The sequence below is a fragment of the Orycteropus afer genome, unplaced genomic scaffold (genome assembly GCF_000298275.1).
Source record: "Orycteropus afer afer isolate SDZICR_OR568_19922 unplaced genomic scaffold, OryAfe1.0 scaffold00088, whole genome shotgun sequence".
Lineage (NCBI taxonomy): Eukaryota > Metazoa > Chordata > Mammalia > Tubulidentata > Orycteropodidae > Orycteropus > Orycteropus afer.
The window spans coordinates 8,599,018-8,618,950 of NW_006921675.1; the positions used below are offsets into that span (position 1 = coordinate 8,599,018).

Below are 19,933 nucleotides of genomic sequence, written 5' to 3' on the forward strand. Positions count from 1 at the left end.
CCTGGCCCACTGAAGTTAGAGGCATCTCTTCACTTAGGCAGCTAGTGGATGCTGAGGCTAACAAGCCCAAGGTTGACAAATAAAACGGCACAGTCCTGATGTTACCAAACCACACAGCAGGCCATTAATTCAAGTCCATTGTAAGTCCCAAGGTCGGCAGAGCATGGCAGGCTGCTGAACCATGACATGGCTACATGCATGGTCCAAGCATGCCATATGCTAGAGACCATTCAACAAGGCTTCTTCTTATATATGGGAAGCAGACCATATTCCCTAAGGCAGCTACTCAGCTGCTTGTGGTAGATCCCACCATGGAGTTGATTACCAGTCTCATCATGCGGAATACTACCTCCAGCTGCCCAGCCACTCCACCAGGCCCAGCCAAGTTCACACACAAACTGAATCACCACACCCACTTCCAACAAATCAGCAATTGAAGACCCTAGGGAGCACAGCTCTACTTTGACATACATGGGGTCACCATGAGTTGGAACTGACTTGACAGCAGTTGGGTTTGGTACTGGATCCAGAAGGCTCTTAGTGAACAGTTTTTGTGAATCCATTTCTGTCAGTGGATCAGTGTTTCTGTTTATAGTGTTCCCCTGTAATGATGAAAGGCTGTGCCATGTTTGACTAAAAGGCTGGCTCTAGAGCCAAGCCATCTAGGTATCAATCTCAGCACCAACATGCTGTCTAACCTAGGGTAACTTCTCTGGGCTTGAGTTTCATCCTTTGTAAAATAAGGATGGCGAGATACCCTGCCTCATAGGGTTATTGTGAAAATTAAATTAGATCATATATTATAAGTGATATATAATTATCAGCTATCCCTGGTGGTGCAGTGGTTAAGTGCTCAGCTGCTGACCAAGAATTCAGTGGTTTGAAATTACCAGTCACTCCATTGGAGGAAGATGTGGCAGTCTGCTTCTGGAAAGATAACAGCCTTGGCAACCCTATGGGGCAGTTCTACTCTGTCCTGTAGGTTTGCTATAAGTGGAAATTGATGACAACAGGTTTATTATTATTATTATTATTACTCTACACAATAGTTGTTGTTGTTAGGTGCCATTGAGTTAATTCTAACTCATGGCGACCCTATGTGACAGAATAGAACTGCCCCAGAGGGTTTCCTTGTCTTTAATCTTTACAGGAGCAGGTCACTAGGACTTTCTCCTAAGGAGCCACTGGGTGGGTTTGAACTGGCAACCTTTCTATTAGCAATTAAGGGCTTAACCGTTGTACCATAATTGCTCTTTTCAGAATAATTAATTGCCTATTATTACACTACAGAATCTCTTTGAGACCAGGGACAAGTTCTTTGGTTTTTCTAGGAGTTAGAAGGTGCAGATAATTCTGTTCTTGTTTGATCATGAGAATAAAGGGCATGCTGCAGCTGGGCTCCTGCTGATCCACATGGCAAAGGAAGCTATTAAAGTAGGTGTTAAAAGGTCTTACTTCAGGTAGGTAGCACAGATGTCTACACTCAAGGAGAGCATCACGTGATCATAACAGTGCTTTGACTTGCTCTTCATGGCTTTGAGGCCACTGTTTGGCCTGGAAGTCAGGGTACAAGGGCACCAATCCTGCCCTCTGGCCAGGTGTCTATTATGCACCAGCAAGAATCACAGAGTCAGGTTTGGGTTGCTTGTCCAGGCTGCAGATGGATCAGGAAGAGATCTGAGGGAACCATACAGAGGATGCAAGAGAGACTTTTAGGCCAGATTTGAAATGAACAACCTGAGTCCTGTCCCATCCAGGAGGCTGGGGCCAGGGCTTCCCAAGCCTGCTTTATTCAGCTCAATGTTTGGCTCCCAAATTTTCTGTGGTATACAGAAGGTTGGGAGAGCTATAGTAACAGAGGGGTCCCGGGTGGGGGAGAGGAGAGGCCCCCCTCTCAGCTTCAGAGATGACGTAAATTCTGAGAGGGAGCTAGGACAAGAAGCTGTGGACTACCTGTGCCTAGATGTAATGTTGGTATGGAGGGTGAAGGGGAGGACATAGCTTGAGAAGGGGGAAGTTCCGAGCACGGGGGTGGGACGAGTGGACCCAGTGATCCCCTGAGGTGACAGGAGCCTGGAGGGCCAGAGCTATCATGCCACACCGGCTGGTTTTGAAGTAATTCTGTGTGGGAAATGCCACTACAGGATGCATTCCTCCAGCAAATAATCGCGTGCCCAATTGATGCTGGCCATGTGCTCATAGGAACATAGACATTGTCTTTGTCTTAGAGTTGAGAATTCCTTTAATATTCAAATTATCAAATAAATTTATCATCGCAAAATGTGTTAAGGGCCCTGAAAGATAAGTGAGGTCTGAGGGGGATCCACCATTATCTGTGAGAGTCCAGCCCAGGAAATCCACCCAGAAGCAATAATGTGAGCTGAAATCTGAAGTAGAGATGGGAGAGAAGGGAGAAAGAACCATGCATACAAAGGCCTGGAGGTAGGAGCAAATGCCTGACCAGCAGGAAGCAAGGGGAGAATGCAGCAGTAGGGGCTGAAGCCAGAGAGGGGCCTGGGGTAGATTCTGCCAGGCCTGGAAGACCACATGAAGGGTCCTGTGCTTTGCTCCAAGAGCAGAGAGACACTACTCACAGGTTTTCAGCTGAGTTGCTGGGGCCAGGGACCCTGTGCTACCCCAGTCAGCTCATCCCTAAACACTGCGGCAGACTGGCAGGGCACCCCCAGAGTGACTTTGTGTAGTATTTATTTTCATCCCAAATACTGCACTCAGGAGACACCTTCAGGTCATTTCTCTTTGGGCCCTGGCTAGCACTCAGGTTTGATGTATGAGTGTGGAAGCCCAAGAATCTGAAGAAAAAACAGAGATGCACTGCCATCGAGTTGGATCTGACTCGCTGCGACCCCTCCCTGGGTTTCCGAGGCAGTATCACTATGGAAGTAGATTGCCCAGCCTTCCTTGTGAGGAGTGGCTGGTGGGTTTGAACAGCCAGCCTTCTGGTGAGCAGTCAAATGCCTTAGGCACTACGCCACCAGAGAAGGTCAAATTAACTGTTCATCCTGACGAGGCCCAGGAAGTGGCTTCAGCTTTCAGCTGCGCCCTCCCTGTGTTGGCAGCAGCAACCAGACATGAGGTCAAGGTATTAGGAGGGAGAGGCTTTATCCCTGAGATGTGGTCAGTGTATTAATGGACAGGTGTGGACTATCTTAGAATTTGGTCAAGGTATAGAGTGCATTTCCAGCTCTCCCTTGAGAGTGATACTGCCTCCGGATTACCTCTGGACTTCCTCTGCTGTTCTGGAAAAAAAGACTGATTTCTTATCTAGTTGCTTCAAAAAAAAAAAAAAAAAAAAAACCAAACCCACTGCCGTGGAGTCGGATCTGACTCATAATGACCCCTCCTTGGATTTCCAAGGTGGTATCACTATGGAAGTAGATTGTCCAACCTTCCTTCTGAGGAGTGGCTGGTGGGTTTGAACCTCCAGCCTTCTGGTTAGCAGTCAAGTACCTTAGACACTATGCCACCAGAACTCCCTGCTTCATACAAGGGACCTGCAAATGTATATGAATCAGAGAAATGTACTTGCTGAGGTTATAGTCACACCTTCCCTAAACCTCTAAGAGCTTGGCATGATTATTCAGTCAAGTCTGGTATTACCAGGTGCCCGATGTGTGCTCATGCCATTGACATGCATCGTTACTGTGGGATGTTCATTCCTTCAACCAATCAATACTGCTGAAGAGCCTTCAGTGTGCCCAGGGCTCTGCTATAAGGAGGTATTTAAGAATGAACCCAGTTCTCAAGGCTCATATAGGCTGATCATGAGTTATTAAACAGAAGCTCATGGATTAGATGACCCAATTATTATTCTCCAATTGTATTCTATAGTTGTTACCAGCACTTCATTGATAAAGGAGTTTGTGGTCAAATAAATTGGAAGATGCTTAATAGTATATGCCCTTTGATCTGGTTATCTAGTGCTGTGTAACAAACTACCACAAAAATCAGTGACTTAAAACAGTTTATTGTCTTTCACAGTGTTTTGTGTTGACTGGGCTTGGCTGGCCAGTTCTCACTTGGGGTCTCTCACACAATTATTTACGCTCATCTCTATAGTTGCTGTAAGATGGCAGCTGGACTCATCTGAAGGCTTCTTCCTTTACATGTCTCTGTGCCTGCATTGGTTGGGCATTTCTTTCTTCACATGGTCTCTCCACAGGGCTAGCTTGGTCTTCCTCATGGTATGGTGGTCACAGAATTGCTAGACCGCTTACATAGTGGCTGGTTTCCCCAGAGTGAAAATCTAGGAGGAAGCTACAAGGGTTCTTACCACTTAGCTGAGAAATCCCAGAACATCACTTCAACAGCATTTTATTGGTCAAGAATAACTGAGTCCAGTCCAGATTCAAGGGGAGGAAATTAGATGATTTCCAATGAGAGCAGTATCAAATAATTCAGTATATCTCATAGATACATAGCACATAAGAATGTATCAAAGGTGTCTCAGAGTCCTGTAGTAAAGAAACCCGTGTAACCCAGCACTCCTCAAACTGGTTATTGCTGGTTTTGTTTTGTTTAAATCATTAAATCCCTGTATTACAGAAAATCACATTACTTGTATGCTGCCAGAAAGCAGTGGGTGGAAATTTCAGAGGGATAGATTTGCATTCAGTAGTACTTTCAATCCATGCAAAAGTTGGGCAATGAATAAGGAAGACTGAAGAAGACTTGATGCTTTTGTATTATGGCTTTTGGTGAAAAATATTGAATATACCTTGGATTGTCAGAAGAACAAACAAATCTGTCTTGGAAGAAGTATAGCCAAAGTGCTCTTTAGAAGCAAGGATGGCAAGACTTCGTCTCACGAACTTTCAACATGTTGTCAGGAGAGACCAGTCACTGGCTAAGAACATCATGCTTGGTAGAGGGTCAGTGAAAAAGAGAGGAAGACCCTCAATGTGATGGATTGACACAGTGGCTGCAATAACAGGAAACAGCAACGATCGTGAGGATGGCTGAGAACTGGGCAGTGTTTCATTCTGTTGTACACAGGAGTGCTATGAGTTGGAACTGACTCGACACCACCCAACAACAACTACTTTCACACAAATAAATCTTCCTCAAAGAAAAAAAAAATATGATACTGATAATGAGTTCCTCATCTGGAGAAGTACCCAAATACAGGTCACATGGACAAAGAGGCAAAATGCCCTGGTGGTTAACGCTTTGACTTTTGTCTCTAACAGATCTAGGTTTAAATTCAGCCTCCACCATTTACTAGCTATGTAACACTGAGCAAATTACCTTTCCCTAGGTTTCTGTTTCTTTGTCTACAAAACAGTTCCTATTTCATAGAGCTGTTGTGAGCATTAGTGAGATCGTGCATGTGAATTACTTAGCACAGTTAATTAGCATGTTTGGTCAATGTCGGATACTATCATAGTTCTTATCATGTAGAGAGGAGGCCTTCCTTGTTAGATTGGCTGATTGCCCAGTTCCCTTCCATCTCTGCTGCTGCTCTTGTCATTGTTAGGTGCCTTTGAGTCAGCTCTGACTCATAGTGACGCTCTGTGCAACAGGATGAAACACTGCCCAGTCCTGCACCGTCCTCACAATCCTTGTCATGCTGAGGCCCGTCATTGCAGCCGCTGTGTCAGTCCATTGTACTGAGAGTCTTCCCCTTTGTCACTGACTTTACCAAGCATGATATATCCTTCTCCAGGGAGTAGTCCCTCTGACAACCTGACCAAAGTGGTAAGATGAAGTTTGGCCGTTCTTGCTACTCAGGAGCATTCCAGCTGCAGTTCTTCCAGGACAGATGTATTCATTCTTCTGGCAGTCCATGCTACTTTCAGTATTCTTCACCAACATCACAATGCAAAGGAATCAATTCTTCTTTGGTCTTCCTTATTCATTGTCCAGCTTTCACATGTATACGAGGCAATCGAAAATACCATGGTTTGGGTTAGATGCACCTTAGTCTTCAAAGTAACATCTTTGCTCTTTTACACTATAGGAAGGTGTTTTGCAGCAGATTTGCCCAATGCAATATGACATCTGATTTATTGACTGCTGCTCATGGATTTGATTGTGGATCCAAGTAAAATAAAATCTTTGACAACTTCAATCTTTTCTCCATTTATTGTGACCCCTAGGGTCTTATAACTTTGGATCTATTCAAGACTTGCTTTCTGAAGACAAGCCAGTATTGCCTGTCATGGACTCTTACTTTTCTTGCAAATGTAACCTTTATCCCTTTCACTTTTTCCCAACCTAGTTCCTAATAAGTGACCGTGACCCTCAGTGCAACCTTCACTGCTCCCGGACTCAACCCAAACCCATCTGTGCCTCTGATGGCAGGTCCTATGAGTCCATGTGTGAGTACCAGCGAGCCAAGTGCCGAGACCCAGCTCTGGGTGTGGTCCACCGAGGTAGATGCAAAGGTGAGTGCATACCCTTCCGCCCCCCCCCCCAGAAGAGGCTGCCGGGCACCCAGCTTCCCACTCTGTGCACTCCCCAGGGGACCTCAGAATGAGTCTGTCCATTTGGCTTGCTATTCTATCCCTCCACTTCTTCCATCAGGGAATAAGGAAAGGAGAATTGGTCTGCCTGAAGGAATGAGTACTTTGGCCCACTGCCACCAGGTTAGGGCTTCAAGACTTGTGCTGCTATCTACCTAGTGACTTTTGGGTGACAAAGCATTGTTGCTGATTGCTGAATAGCAATCCCAAAATGTTGGCCAACAGCTGTGTTTTATTTGGTCTGCTCACATGTTTAAAAACAATAAAAATAGTTGAGGCAGCATTTAAAAATTGAGAAATTAATTATAAAAATTTATTTTTTTTTGTGCTTCACTTGAAAAATGGGAAATTCTGGTAATTTTAGGTCTGTGTTCCTGAAAAATGGCAAATGACTACAGCTGAGTGTTAGCCACCCCCTTTAGCAGGAAATGTATTCTTCAGTTGCCCGTAGTCTGTAGCGCTCCTTAAGGCCGTTCAGAATGGAATGCCATTCTTCCCATACCCAGCCCACTTCTCCAATGTGTAGGATCTTTCTGAACCTTGGAAATGTTTAAGTTTATGACCTGGATTGCTTAGAGCTGTCACAGGAATTGTGGGAAACTAAGTAGGCTGCCCTAGAGCATTTGATTTTTCAAAGAAAGTGCTTGCAATTATTGAACTATAAAACATCTTTGGTACCTCAGGAGCTTACTAGGTTTTTTTTTTTTTTTCTTTAAAATAAGTCCAGTGAAAAATTATGGAAGTGGAATGTTTCTTTTCCCTGGTTGGGGGTAGGAGTACCTGGGGGAAAAAAAAGAGTGGGCAAAGCCTGGTATAAATATGAAACACACACACACACACACACACACACGCTTTTTTTTCCCAAGACAACCTTTCAGAGGGATAGGAGACTGAGCGTCAGTTAGAAAGGCCCGTGGATCGCATGTGGGCTCAGCACAGGTGGAGTGGTTTCTCTCAGCATTCCTAGAACTGGGCAGCCATTTTGTCGTATGGCTCCAGTGTGGAATCCAAGAGAAATATGAAATATGCTCCTTTCCCCTTTTAGATGCTGGCCAGAGCAAGTGTCGCCTGGAGCGGGCTCAAGCCCTGGAGCAAGCCAAGAAGCCCCAGGAGGCTGTGTTTGTGCCGGAGTGTGGTGAGGACGGCTCCTTTACCCAGGTGAGGCCTTGGCCAGTCCCCTCAGGGTCGGTTCTTGGACTGAGGCATAGGAGAGGTGTCCCAAGTGTATGAGGGCTGCTTCACTTTCTGGGAAACGGCTGAGCAAGTGGCTCTTCAGCAACCTTCTATGCTACCTTGTGGTGCCTGCCTCCCTCCTTCCCGGCCCTCCGTGGCAACCCTTGCCAACTGGCAGAGGGGCCTACAAAGACGCATATAACTCCAAGCCAGGAAACTGGCATGGCTTGTCCCCGTCCTCCCTGCTGGCTGTCTCCTCTGAGAGCGAGACCTGCATTTTTCTCTTCTTAAATGCAGGCTGATTGTTTTTTTCTTATCCTTGCCAGTCTCCAGGGGCAACCCCGTTATTCCCTTTGTTGTTTATCACTACCCCCTCTGTACTTCCCTCCTTTCTGCCCGTAGTCCTTAACAAAGCAGTGCTGTTTTTGAGTACAACTTGTACCATGATTCTTGGAGTGTGTGTATGTGTATGTGCACCTCTGTGTGTGTACATGTGTATGTGCATGCATGTATGTATGGGTGTACATGTATATACATACATGTGCTTGTCTGTGTATATGCACATATATATGCATGCTCTCAGATTTTAAAATTTCTTTACAGGCAGCCCCATCTTTTTTGTCTTCAGGATCTTCTGGTTGGTTAATGCTTTGTGTAAAAGTAATGCTGATAATGTTGATGTTGGCACAGATCATTTCTAAAACACAGGTAGCAGTGGGACAATAAGGTGCATTTAGTAATTTTAAGGTGCTTCCTCCTACATTAGCGATGTGTGGCTAGAGGTGAGGGTGTAACTTGGAGATGGAGGCTTACTCTAGAGCTGGGAAGGTGTGCTGGCTGGATGAAGGGTCTATCTTGATGCAAATAGAGAAGGTCACTAGATGAGAATGAGTTTAGCTAAGTGGTTGGGGATGGTTCTGGTGCCAGCTCCCTTTGTGGACTGGGTAGAGTTGTGCTTGGGGGAATCCCATTATCTTAGAGCTGGAGGCAGAGCTTCAGAGTTGTTTTTTTTTTTAATTGTGATTTGGGTGAAAATTTACAGAGCAAATTCACTTTCCATACAGCAGTTCACATACACTTTGTCTCATGACATTGACCACAATTTACCACAGTGCAACAGAGCTTCAGAGTTTTAAAGCTTCTCTGTAAGTCAGAATCAATGAGCCAAAAGATAAGACTAGCCTTGGTCAGATGGCTTTCAGATTTTATTTCTGCGCTAGTCCAAGGAGATTGTTGATTTTCTGCTGATTGCACATTGGGGCAGAAATGTGGAAGCATGGTAGAGTGGGGAATGAGTGTCTCAGTTTTAAAAACTTTCCCAGCTGATTCAAATGTACAACAAGGACTGAGATCCACTGAGTGAAACTAATCTTGGCTGCTGATTCTGTGAGAGGTGCATTTTATTCATTCTCTCACTGAACCTTCAACATAAGCCTTGGAGGTAGGTGTTAGTATATCCCTTTTATAGATGATGGGACAATAGCAGTTCATTGAGTGACCAAGCTGGGATGCAGAGCTAGATCCATCTAACTCCAAAGTCCTCCCAAGTCCTGCATACTCTGCCGCTCTCTGAAGTGGCAGGTTTAAAGGAGGCTCTAAAGTGAAGTGCAGCCTGGAAGAAGACAGTGGTGTGGTTGTCATTTTGTGGGTCTTGGAGCCAGACTGCCTGAACACGAATCCGAGCCCCACCACCTTGGACAAGTCACTGGACTTTTCTGGTTCTCGGTTTCCTTATCTGAAAAATGAAGATAGTAATAGCTTGCCTCATAAGGTTGGGGTGAGGATTAAAGGAGTTGACAACATGCAAAACACCTTGAACAATGCCTGATTTGCATAAATGCTGTATACATATTGTCATTATCATGACCATTACTCTGCTGTTGTTCTAGAACTCTCCTCTTTCTAAGATTTTATGGATGATGCCATTTAAAGAAGAGCCCTGGTGGCACAATGGTTAAAGCACTCTACTGTTAACCAGAAGGTCAGAGGTTCAAACTCACTAGCCACTGTTCAGGAGAAAGATGAATTTGCTACCATAAAGATTTGCGGCTTTGGAAACCCTTTGGGGAGAGTTCTACTCTGTCCTGTAGGGTTGCTATGAGTTAGAATCGACTTGGTGGCAGTGGGTTTGGTGGGCCACTTAAGGAAAAATATGCCTTTTTCTTTTCTTTCTTTCTTTTTTTTTTATTGTTCTGTATACATAAAACCACTGCCACTGAGTCGGATCCGAGTCATAACGACCCCTCCTTGGGTTTCTGAGGCGGTATCACTATGGAAATAGATTGCCCAACCTTCCTTCTGAGGAGTGGCTGGTGAGTTTGAACCACCAGCCTTCTGGTTAGCAGTCAAATGCCTTAGGCACTATGCCACCAGAGCTTCCTCCATATACATACACATATATATTGTTGTTGTTGTTGTTGTTATGTGCCGTTGAGTCAGACCTGGGTCATAGCAACCCCTCCTTGGGTTTCCGAGGCAGTATCACTACAGAAGTAGATTGCCCAACCTTCTTTATCACACACACACACACACACACACACATATGCACACACACACACACACATATATATATGTAGAGAGAGAGAGAGAGCTCTCATGGCACAGTAGTTAAAGCATTCGGCTGCTAACCAAAATATTGATAGTTTGAATCCACCAGCTGCTCCACAGGAGAAAGATGAGGCCATTTGCTTCCGTAAAGATTTATAGCTTTGGAAACCCTATGGGGCTCACTGTAAGTCAGAACCAATGTGATGGTAGTGGGGTTTAAAAACACAGAGTATAACAAGAATTTACGAATTCAACATTTTTCACATGTACACTTTAGTCAATTACATTCATCATGTTGTGCAGTGAAATAAATGCCTTTGTTGAAACTTCCCAAGTTTGAAAATTGATAAGCTCTCTGTTTATTATTTGCTCTAGTCAAAGGAGTGCAGTTGATCTTTGTATATCTACTTGAACCCACACTTCTGAGAATTCCAGAATGGGGGAAGAAAATAGGACCTCCGTGGACTTAGTTTGGGGCTGAGATGGGGGTAAAGGAACTGGAGAGGAGGGCAGAGTCTCTGGCAGTCATTTTGTCCTTCCTTGAGGCATATGTAATCCTGGATGTGCTGCTTATGAGAATTGTTGACCCCTGCCCTCCCGATTCTGAAGTGTTTGCTGCCTTGTGGCACATAGCTTTTGTTTCATCCAAGCAAGCCCAGGCCAGGTGTTGTTTGCTGGGGAAAGGAACTTCCAGATTAGTCCAGGCTGAATTGCTCAATGAGAGGGGCCCTGGAAGTTCACAAAGGTTGTATAGACAGTCAAGGACAGCCTTGTTTGTTTGACATTCTAAGCACTGCCATGTGTCTGAAGGCTTGATGCAGGCTCATCACGGTGGGCAGCTGGACGGCCAGAGCCCAGGCCCATCTCATTTAAAGTGATTGAAATGGATGTGCCTTTTCCCTTGATCAAAGACACTGCAATAACTTCACAAACTGAGGCTGCCTCTTTGAGTGTGCCTCAGTCTCACTGACAGGCTGCCAAGCCACTAGGAGACAAATGCTTTCCTCCCTCCCCCAGCCACCACCATCAGTTAGCTGAGCTTCTTCTTCTTTTTTTTTTTTTTAAAAAAGATCAAAACCCAGAGACAAGCTAGGCTGTTTTATTATCCTTTAGAATATTGACATACACACATCCTTGTGTTAATAATATATTTTAGTCCTGTAAATTATTTCCCAGTAACACTCTCTTGAAGTTTATGGAGGGAGTGATGGGATCTTAATGCGATTGGATTTGTCTGGGATGGGACACAGCTTGGGACCACATGACTTGGCTCTAATGGGGTGCATGTGGGACTCAATGATGTCTGTTTTCTTCCTTTGTTTTCCTTTGTCCTCTTCCCTCCCAACCCCATCATGTATGGATGATGCCACTTAAAGAAGTGAAAAAAAAAAAAAAAAAAAAACCTCTTTGTTGAAACTCTCCAAGTTTGAAAATTGATAAGCTCTCTGTTTATTAGTTTCTCTAGTAAAAAAAAATGCAGGCAGTCTTTGTATATATTTGAAACTATGCTTTTGAGAGTTTGTGTGTGGAAGAAGAATATCAAACCTGGTGGCAAAATGGTGAAGTGGTCACCTGCTAACCGCAATGCTGGCGGCTGGACTCACGCAGCAGCTCCGGGGGAGAAAGGCCTCATGATCTGCTTCTGTAAAGATTACAGCCTGGAGAGCCCTAGGGGGCAGTTCTGTTCTGTCGCATAGGTCACTATGAGTCAGACTCGACTTGATGGCACCCAACAACAACTTACTTTCATTTGGAGTTGAGACAAGGGTAAAGGTAATAGGGAGGAGGCCAAAGTCTATGGCAATCCCACCCCAACCCACATGGAAGAATGTGTCTCTTCTTCCTTGTGAAACAGTGATTCTAAGGCTGTACATTAGATAACATTAGATTTTTTATTTTAAATCTTGATACCCAGGCCACCGTCCAGACTATTTAATCAAATTCTGGGAATAGGACCCAGGCATCATATAGGTTAAGGCTCCTAGGTGAATTCTGAAGTTTGGTTAAAGTTGTGAACCGATTGAAAGGGCTTCATCATTCATGTTTCTTGATTACATCACTAGAATGTGGTATTGAGGCTCTTGGGTGACCTGTTGTGGAAGCTCAGGCAACATGGGTTTTGCTTTTTGTTGTGGTCTGTTTTTCCTTCTGAGTATCAATACATGGTGACATCAGTTTCACCAAGGCTTCTGTCAAGCAGTTGTCTAGTGCCTAGGCTGAGTAACTGAAGTCTCAGCCACAATGGAAATGTTGGATGTCACCACCAGGAAATGTGGGCTGGAGCTTGCCAAAAGCATGCATCACTGAGTAATGATGGCTACCTTTACTTGACTGCTAACCAGAAGGCTGGTGGTTCAAACCCACCAGCCACTCCTCAGAAGGAAGATGGGGCAATCTACTTCCGTAGTGATACCGCCTCGGAAACCCAAGGAGGGGTCTCTATGAGTCAGGTCTGACTCAACAGCACATAACAACAACAACAACCTTTTACTGTTTACACCTTAACACAAAGAAAACAAAAATCCTTACACCTGGGCCAATAAGCAGCATCATAGTAAGTGGAGGAAATATTGAAAATATTGAAGTTGTCAAGGATTTCATTTTCCTTGTTTCCACGATCAATGCCATACAAGCAGCTGTCAAGAAATCAAATGAAGTGTTGCATTAGACAAATCTGCAGCAAAAGACCTCTTTGAAATGTTAAAAACAAAGATATCACCTGGAGAACTAAGGTGTACCCAATTCAAGGCACGGTATTTTCAGTTGCCTCACATGCATGCAAAAGTTGGACGATGAATAAGGAAGACTGAAGAAGAATTGATCCATTTGAATTATGATGATGGTGAAGAATATTGAATATATCATGGACTTCCAAAAGAACAAACAAGTCTGTCTTGGAAGAAGTACAGTCACAATGCATCTTAGAAGCAAGGAGGGCGAGACTTTGTCTCACATACTTTGGAAATGTTATCAGGAGGGACCAGTCCCTGGAGAAGGCCATCATGCTTGGTAAAGTAGTAAAAAGTCAGCAAAAAAGAGGAAGACCCTCAACAAGATGGATTAGCACAATAGCTACAACAATGGGCTCAAACTTAGCAACGATCACAAGGATGGCCCAGGACTGGGCAGCATTTTGTTTTTTTGTACTTATGGGGTTGGAAGCAACTCAATAGCATCTAACAGCACAGCAGCAACAACAACAACAACAACTCTTTACTGAGTGCTTCCTGGGTGTGTGGTACTGACTTTTACACCCATTAATCTTCATATACAACCTTTTGAGCAGTTATTACAATATTAGTAAATATTCCTTATTTACAAAGGAAAATTGAGTGTTAGAGGGGTTGATTAACTAGTTTAAGGTCACTCAGCTAGAAAGGATTTGTACCCAGACCTCCTTGATTTCAAAGGCTGTGCTCTTAACTTTTTTGTCTATAAGACTGGCCTTGATGCATATGTAATTAATTCAATTACTATTGTTATTCTGGAAGTCCCCTCTCTGATGCTAGTGATTAATCAATCCAACAAACATGGGGGAGAAAAGTCTTTCTTATTATGGAAATTTTCAAATGTACAAAAAATGTGGAAATAATAGTATAATGAGCTCCATGCACCCATCACCTGGCTTCAACAATGATTAACATGTGGCCAATTTGATTTCCATCTTTACTCCTTTTCATCTCCCATCCCAAACTGGATTGCTTTAAAGCAAATCCCAAACACAGTGTCTCTTTATCCCAAGCAGATATTTTTGAGCCTCACTATGTCCTGGGCTATGTGCTGATTACTCCAGGGGAATCAAGAAATGTTGTGACCTCTGCCTCAGGGAGGTTATATGCAGAAAAGGTATTGAGACATGTGATAAAATAACTAGAATGTAAGTTCGTATATATACACCTGGTGCTACTGCAAAATGTCATTTACAAGTCTGTTATTTGAATGCATTTTATTGTAGAGAAAAATGCATACAAATTCAAAATTTCTGAACATAAAAGCACCTTAAAAATCAAAAGGCAAATGACAAAACTTAGCCCTAATGGCAAAGGGCTGTTTACTTTTACAAACCAGCAAGCAAAAGATCCTCGTAGAAAAGTGGCCAATAGACAACAAGCAGGTCATACAATAATAATAAAAAATAGTCAGTAAGCAAATGTGAATGATGCAATCCATGTTTGTAATTAAAGAAGTGAAATCAAAGTAGTAATGTACCATTTTGCTTATCAAATTGGTAAAAATTGGAAAAAGATAATAATATTCAGCATTGGGTGAAGGAAAATGCTACTCCACAGCAGTCAAGATAGTAAATTGGCACCAACTTTTTGTGGGATAATTTGGCAATCTTGATCAAAATTCTTTAGTTGTGCACACATTTTGAACCTGTAATCCAACTTCTAGGAATTTATTCTAAGGAAACAATTTAAAATGTGTGCAAGTATTTAATCACAAGTATTTCCATCCTAGTTCTATGTGTAATAGCAAATACTTGGAAACAATCTAAATATCTAATAATAGAGAATTGCTTAAACATATTATGATATGACCATATTAAGCAGCTGGAAAATGATGTTGAAGAGATTTACTTAATGTATGTATGTATTCTTGTATGCATTATGTTAAGGACTTAATTAACCAAATTATTAAATAGAAATACCTTTTTCTAAATAGAAAATTTATACACACTCTATTAAAAACATTCTGACAATACAGAAACACGTAAGGATGAAAATTAAAGACACTTGGTGACTTCATCTTGTAATAACAACAATTACATATATAACCCACTAGAGTTTTTCCTTGAGTCTATTTATTATCATTATTTGAGATAAAAATAGTATAATATATACCATTTTATAACATTATTTTGAATCTAATCAAATTGTGGACCTATTCCCAGGTTAATGAGATATAAATTTACCTCTCTCTCTCTTTTTTAAATGACTATGCAGTGTTCCATTGTATGAATGTACCATGAATGCTGGTAATTTTGGGGTTTAATTTCCAGAAATTGAACATTGGGTCAAAGGGACATGCGCTTTTGATGCATGCTACCAAATTGCCCTCCATAAGTGTTGAGCAACAAAGTAATTGATTAGTGGTTGTTACCAGACTCATTCACAAACCATTTTCCCTTTTTTCGTGTATAGATTAATAGCAGTACTAATAATACTATAGAATACCAAACATCATTCATAATGCTGCCTCTATGTGAAAAATGTATTGTGTTTCCCGTCTTTGAGCTCCATGTGCCAGGAACAATCTTTCTTGATATAGCTCTATCTGGCACTAACATTTTCCCATTTTCCCTTGTTCTAACCACTACTTTCCAACCAATGCACCCATATACATACTTTTGTTTTATTTCCTGACGTCATTTGCTTGCATAGACAACAGTAATGTCTTTTTGATGAAGCTTTATTCTGAAGTTGGGAGGCCTTCAGAAAAGGTCTGTGGCTTTTTGGCAAAGATAATGAACTCTTGTCGGCATTTCTGCAGTTCCTACTTCTGTATTTCCTAAAACCTGAGTTTTCTGAGTTCCTAAAAGCTTAGTTTCTAAGTGCCCAGGGTTGAGCAATGAATCAGGTCTTGGTGTTCCTTTTTAGGAACTCCTCTCCCCTGCCTCAGGAGCTCTGTTAGCGTAGTGCCTAAGGCACTTGACTGCTAACCAGAAGGCTGGCGGTTCAAACCCACCAGCCATTCATCGGAAGAAAGGTGGGGCAATCTACTTCCGTAGTGATACTGCCTTGGAAACCCAAGGAAGGGTCGCTATGAGTCGGGTCCGACTCGACGGCATATAACAACAACAATTCCCCTTCCTCACTTGCCCCACAGCATGTTGTTGTTGTTGTTGTTGTTATGTGCCGTCGAGTCAAACCCGACTCATAGCGACCCCTCCTTGGGTTTCCGAGGCAGTATCACTACGGAAGTAGGATTGCCCAACCTTCCTTCCAAGGAGTGGCTGGTGGGTTTGAACCGCCAGCCGTCTGGTTAGCAGGCAAGTTTCTTAGCCACTATGCTACCAGAGCTCCCTTGATGAGCCTAGAAGTCTAAAAAGAGTCCAGGGACTGTGGTCCTTTTTGTTGTAATGTGGAGAAATTATACCTGGAGCAACAGGTAACAAGTTAAGCAACTGGCAGTGGACTTGGACTGTCCAGGTAAACTCTTGTAATGAGACTCTGGGTGCCTCATAAGCTAGAGTGTTCCTGAGCTTCTGCAGCCTAGATGGTCCTTTTGGATGCCCCCAAAGTCAGCTCTGTACCATTCAGTGGATGGTGCCATTGTTTTAGGCCCCCTAAGTCATCTGTGGCATGGGCCATGCCAACTTTTTTTTTTTTTTTTTTAAAAAAAAAAAAAGCAGTTACACTGTTAAAAGTTCAAGCCCATCCTTTATGTTTAGATAGCATAAATGGTAAATGGATCCACTGTTGGTCAAGTTGTTACTTTTCTTTTGCCTTCTTTTAAATTGCTAAATAAATTTGAATTTATACTGTGTCCAGAATATTTTACTAAGTGCCTTACACATATTTTTATTGAATTGTTTTTGTTCTAAACAACTAGATATTGCTTATGATGATTTATACAAACTTCTACTATTTAGCACATATTTATGCCCATTCCAAAGAAAGGTGATTCAACAGAATGTAGAAATCATTGAACAAACCAAAATACACTAGTAAACTTTTGCTGAAGATAACTCAAAAATGGTTGCAGCACTACATCGACAGGGAACTGACACAAATTCAAGTCAGATTCAGAAGAGGATGTGGAACAAGGGATATCATAACTGATATTAGATGGATCTTGGCAGAAAACAGAAAGCACCAGAAAGAGGTTTACCTGTGTTTTGTTGACTATGCAAAGAAGGGGAATTCCAGAACACTTAATTGTGCTCATGTGGAACCTGTATGTAGACCAAGAGGCAGTTATTCGAACAGAACAAGTAGATATTAAGTAGTTTAAAATCAGGAAAAGTATGTGTCAGGGTTGTATCTTTTCACCATATTAATTCAATCTGTATGCCGAGCAAATAATCCAAGAAGTGGACTACATGAAGAAAAACATGACAGCCAGGTTGGAGAAAGACTCATTAACAACCTGCAATATGTAGATCATACCACCTTGCTTGCTGAAAAGCAAAGAAGGCTTGCAGCACTTACTCATGAAGAACATAGATCTCAGTCTTTAGGATGAATTACACCTCAACATACAGAAAAGAAAAATCCTCACAACTGGACCAATAAGCAACATCGTGATAAATGGAGAAAATGCTGAAGTTGTCAAGGATTTTATTTTACCTGGATCCACAATCAGTGCCCATGGAAGCAGCAGTTAAGATTTCAAATGTGTTACATTGGGAAAATATGCTACAAGAGACCTTTTGAAAGTGTTCAAAAGCAAAAATGTCACTTTGAGGTCCTATGTGCACCTGACTCAAGCAACAGTATTTTCAATCACCTCATATGTATGCAAAAAACTGGGCAATGAATAAGGAAGACCAAAGAAGAATTGATGCTTTTGAATTATAATGTTGACAAAGGATATTGAATATACCATGAAATGCTAGAAGAATGAACACACTTGTCTTGGAAGAAGTACAACCAGAAGGCTCCTTAGAAGCAAGTATGGGGAGACATTATCTCAGTACCTAGAAAAGGACGTTATGCTTGGTAAAGTAGAGGGTCGGGGAGAAGGAGGAAGACCCTCAGTGAGATGGATTGACACATGGCTGCAATGATGGGCTCAACCATAGCAAATATTATGAGGTTGGCACAGGACTGGGCAGTGAGTTATTCCATTATACATAGGGTTGCTATGAGTCAGAATTGACTCAATGGCACCTAACTGACAAGCATATAGTTGCTGCTCAGAAAACGCCAGTTTTCTTCCTCTCTAGGTCTCCATTTGCTTGACTGTGAAATGGAAGAGTTGGAAGTAGTTCAGGGTTCAGGAAACTAAGGCCTGTGGGGCAGCCATATTTTTTTGTATTTTTTAATTCTCTCTCTCTCTCTTTTTTTTTTCCTGCAATCAAGTTAATATGGAAAAAAAAAAAAAAAAAATCTCTGGTGGTATAGTGCCTAAGGCATTTGACTGCTAACCTGAAGGCTGGAGGTTCAAACCCACCAGCCACTCCATGGAAGGAAGACTGGACAACCTACGTCCATAAAGATTTACTGCCTCAGAAACCCAAAGGGGGTCACTATGAGTTGAAATCAACTCAATGGTACTGAGTTTGGTTTTTTTTTTTTTTTTTTTTCAAGTTAATATATGTCTACCCTCTAGTTTTTGGTTTACGCTCCTTTTCCCTCCCACCCCTGGTAACCATCAAAGAATAATTTTCTTATGTAACTCTTTTCTTGATTTTTCATAATAGTAGTCTCATACAATATTTGTCTTTTTGTGATTTACTAACTTCACTTAGCATAATGGGCTCTAAGTTCATCCATGTTATGCGATGTCACAGATTCATCATTATTCTTTAACATTGCATGGTATTCCATTTTGTGTATGTACCATAGTTTGTCAATCCATTCCTCCATTGATGGGCATTTAGGTTATTTCTATCTTTTTGCTATTGTAACTAGTGCTGCAATAAATATGGGTTTGCATATATATGTTCATTTCATAGCTCTTATTTCTCTAGGATACATACCTAGTAATGGGATTGCAGGGTCATGTGGTATTCCTAGTTCCAGCTTTTTAAGAAAGTGCCATACTGTTTTCCACAGTGGTTATACCATTTTACAGACCCACCAGCAGTGTATGAGGGTTCCAATCTCGCCACACCCTCATTGACATTTGTTGTTTCCTGACTTTTTGAACTTTGCTATTAGTGGATGAGATGATATCTCATTGTTCTGATTTGCACTTCTCTAATTGTTAATGATGGTTCTTTTTTTAGACATTTTTTATCAAGATATAATTTATATAGCATAAGATTCATTCATTTAAAGTGTGCAATTCAGTGTTTTTTAATATATTCACAGTTGTGCAAACATCACCACTGTTTAATTTCAGAACATTTTCATCATCCCAAAAAGAAACCCTATACCCATTAGCTGTCACTCCCCATTTCCATCTCCTCAAACTTGTGGCAACCACTAATCCACTTTCTATCTCCATGAGTTTTCCTATTCTGGACAATTCATATAAATTGTAGTCTTTTGTAACTGGATTCTTTCACTTAGCATAATGTTGTCAGGGTTGTCAAGGTTCATCCATGTTGTAGCATGAGTACTTATATATATTATTGCATAATATTCCATTGCATAGACATACCACATTTTGTTTACCCATTCATTAGTTGATAGACTTTTGGGTTATTTTCATTTATTGGCTATTATGAATAATGAAGCTATGAACATTCATGTATAAATTTTTGTATGGACATACTTTTTAATTCTCTTAAAATATATGTAGGAGTGGAATTACTAGTTCATATAGTAACTCTTAAGTTTAACCTTATGAAGAACTGTCAAACTGCTTTCCACAATGGCTGCACCATTTTACAGTCCCATCAGCAATGTATAAGTGTCCCAGTTTCTCCAAATCCTAACATTTGTCGTTGTCCTTTTTCCCCCCCTTAATTTTAGCCATCCTAAACTTACTGCCATAGAGTTGATTCTACATCATAGTGCCCTATAGGACAGAGAACAACTACACTAGAACTTCCAAGGCTGTAAATCTTTATGGAAGCAGACCGTCTCATTTTTCCTCCTACAGAATGGCTGATGGGT

The 19,933-nt window shown here is 41.9% G+C and overlaps 1 protein-coding gene across 1 annotated transcript in view; it reads left to right on the forward strand.

Annotated features, from left to right (window-relative positions):
• SMOC1 (SPARC related modular calcium binding 1) overlaps positions 1 to 19,933 on the forward strand; it is a 204,447-nt gene that overhangs the window by 93,096 nt on the left and 91,418 nt on the right. The window contains exons 2-3 of the mRNA XM_042781149.1: positions 6,239 to 6,404; positions 7,528 to 7,640. Of these exons, the coding sequence (XP_042637083.1) occupies positions 6,239 to 6,404; positions 7,528 to 7,640 (279 nt within the window). The remainder of the gene's footprint in view (positions 1 to 6,238; positions 6,405 to 7,527; positions 7,641 to 19,933) is intronic.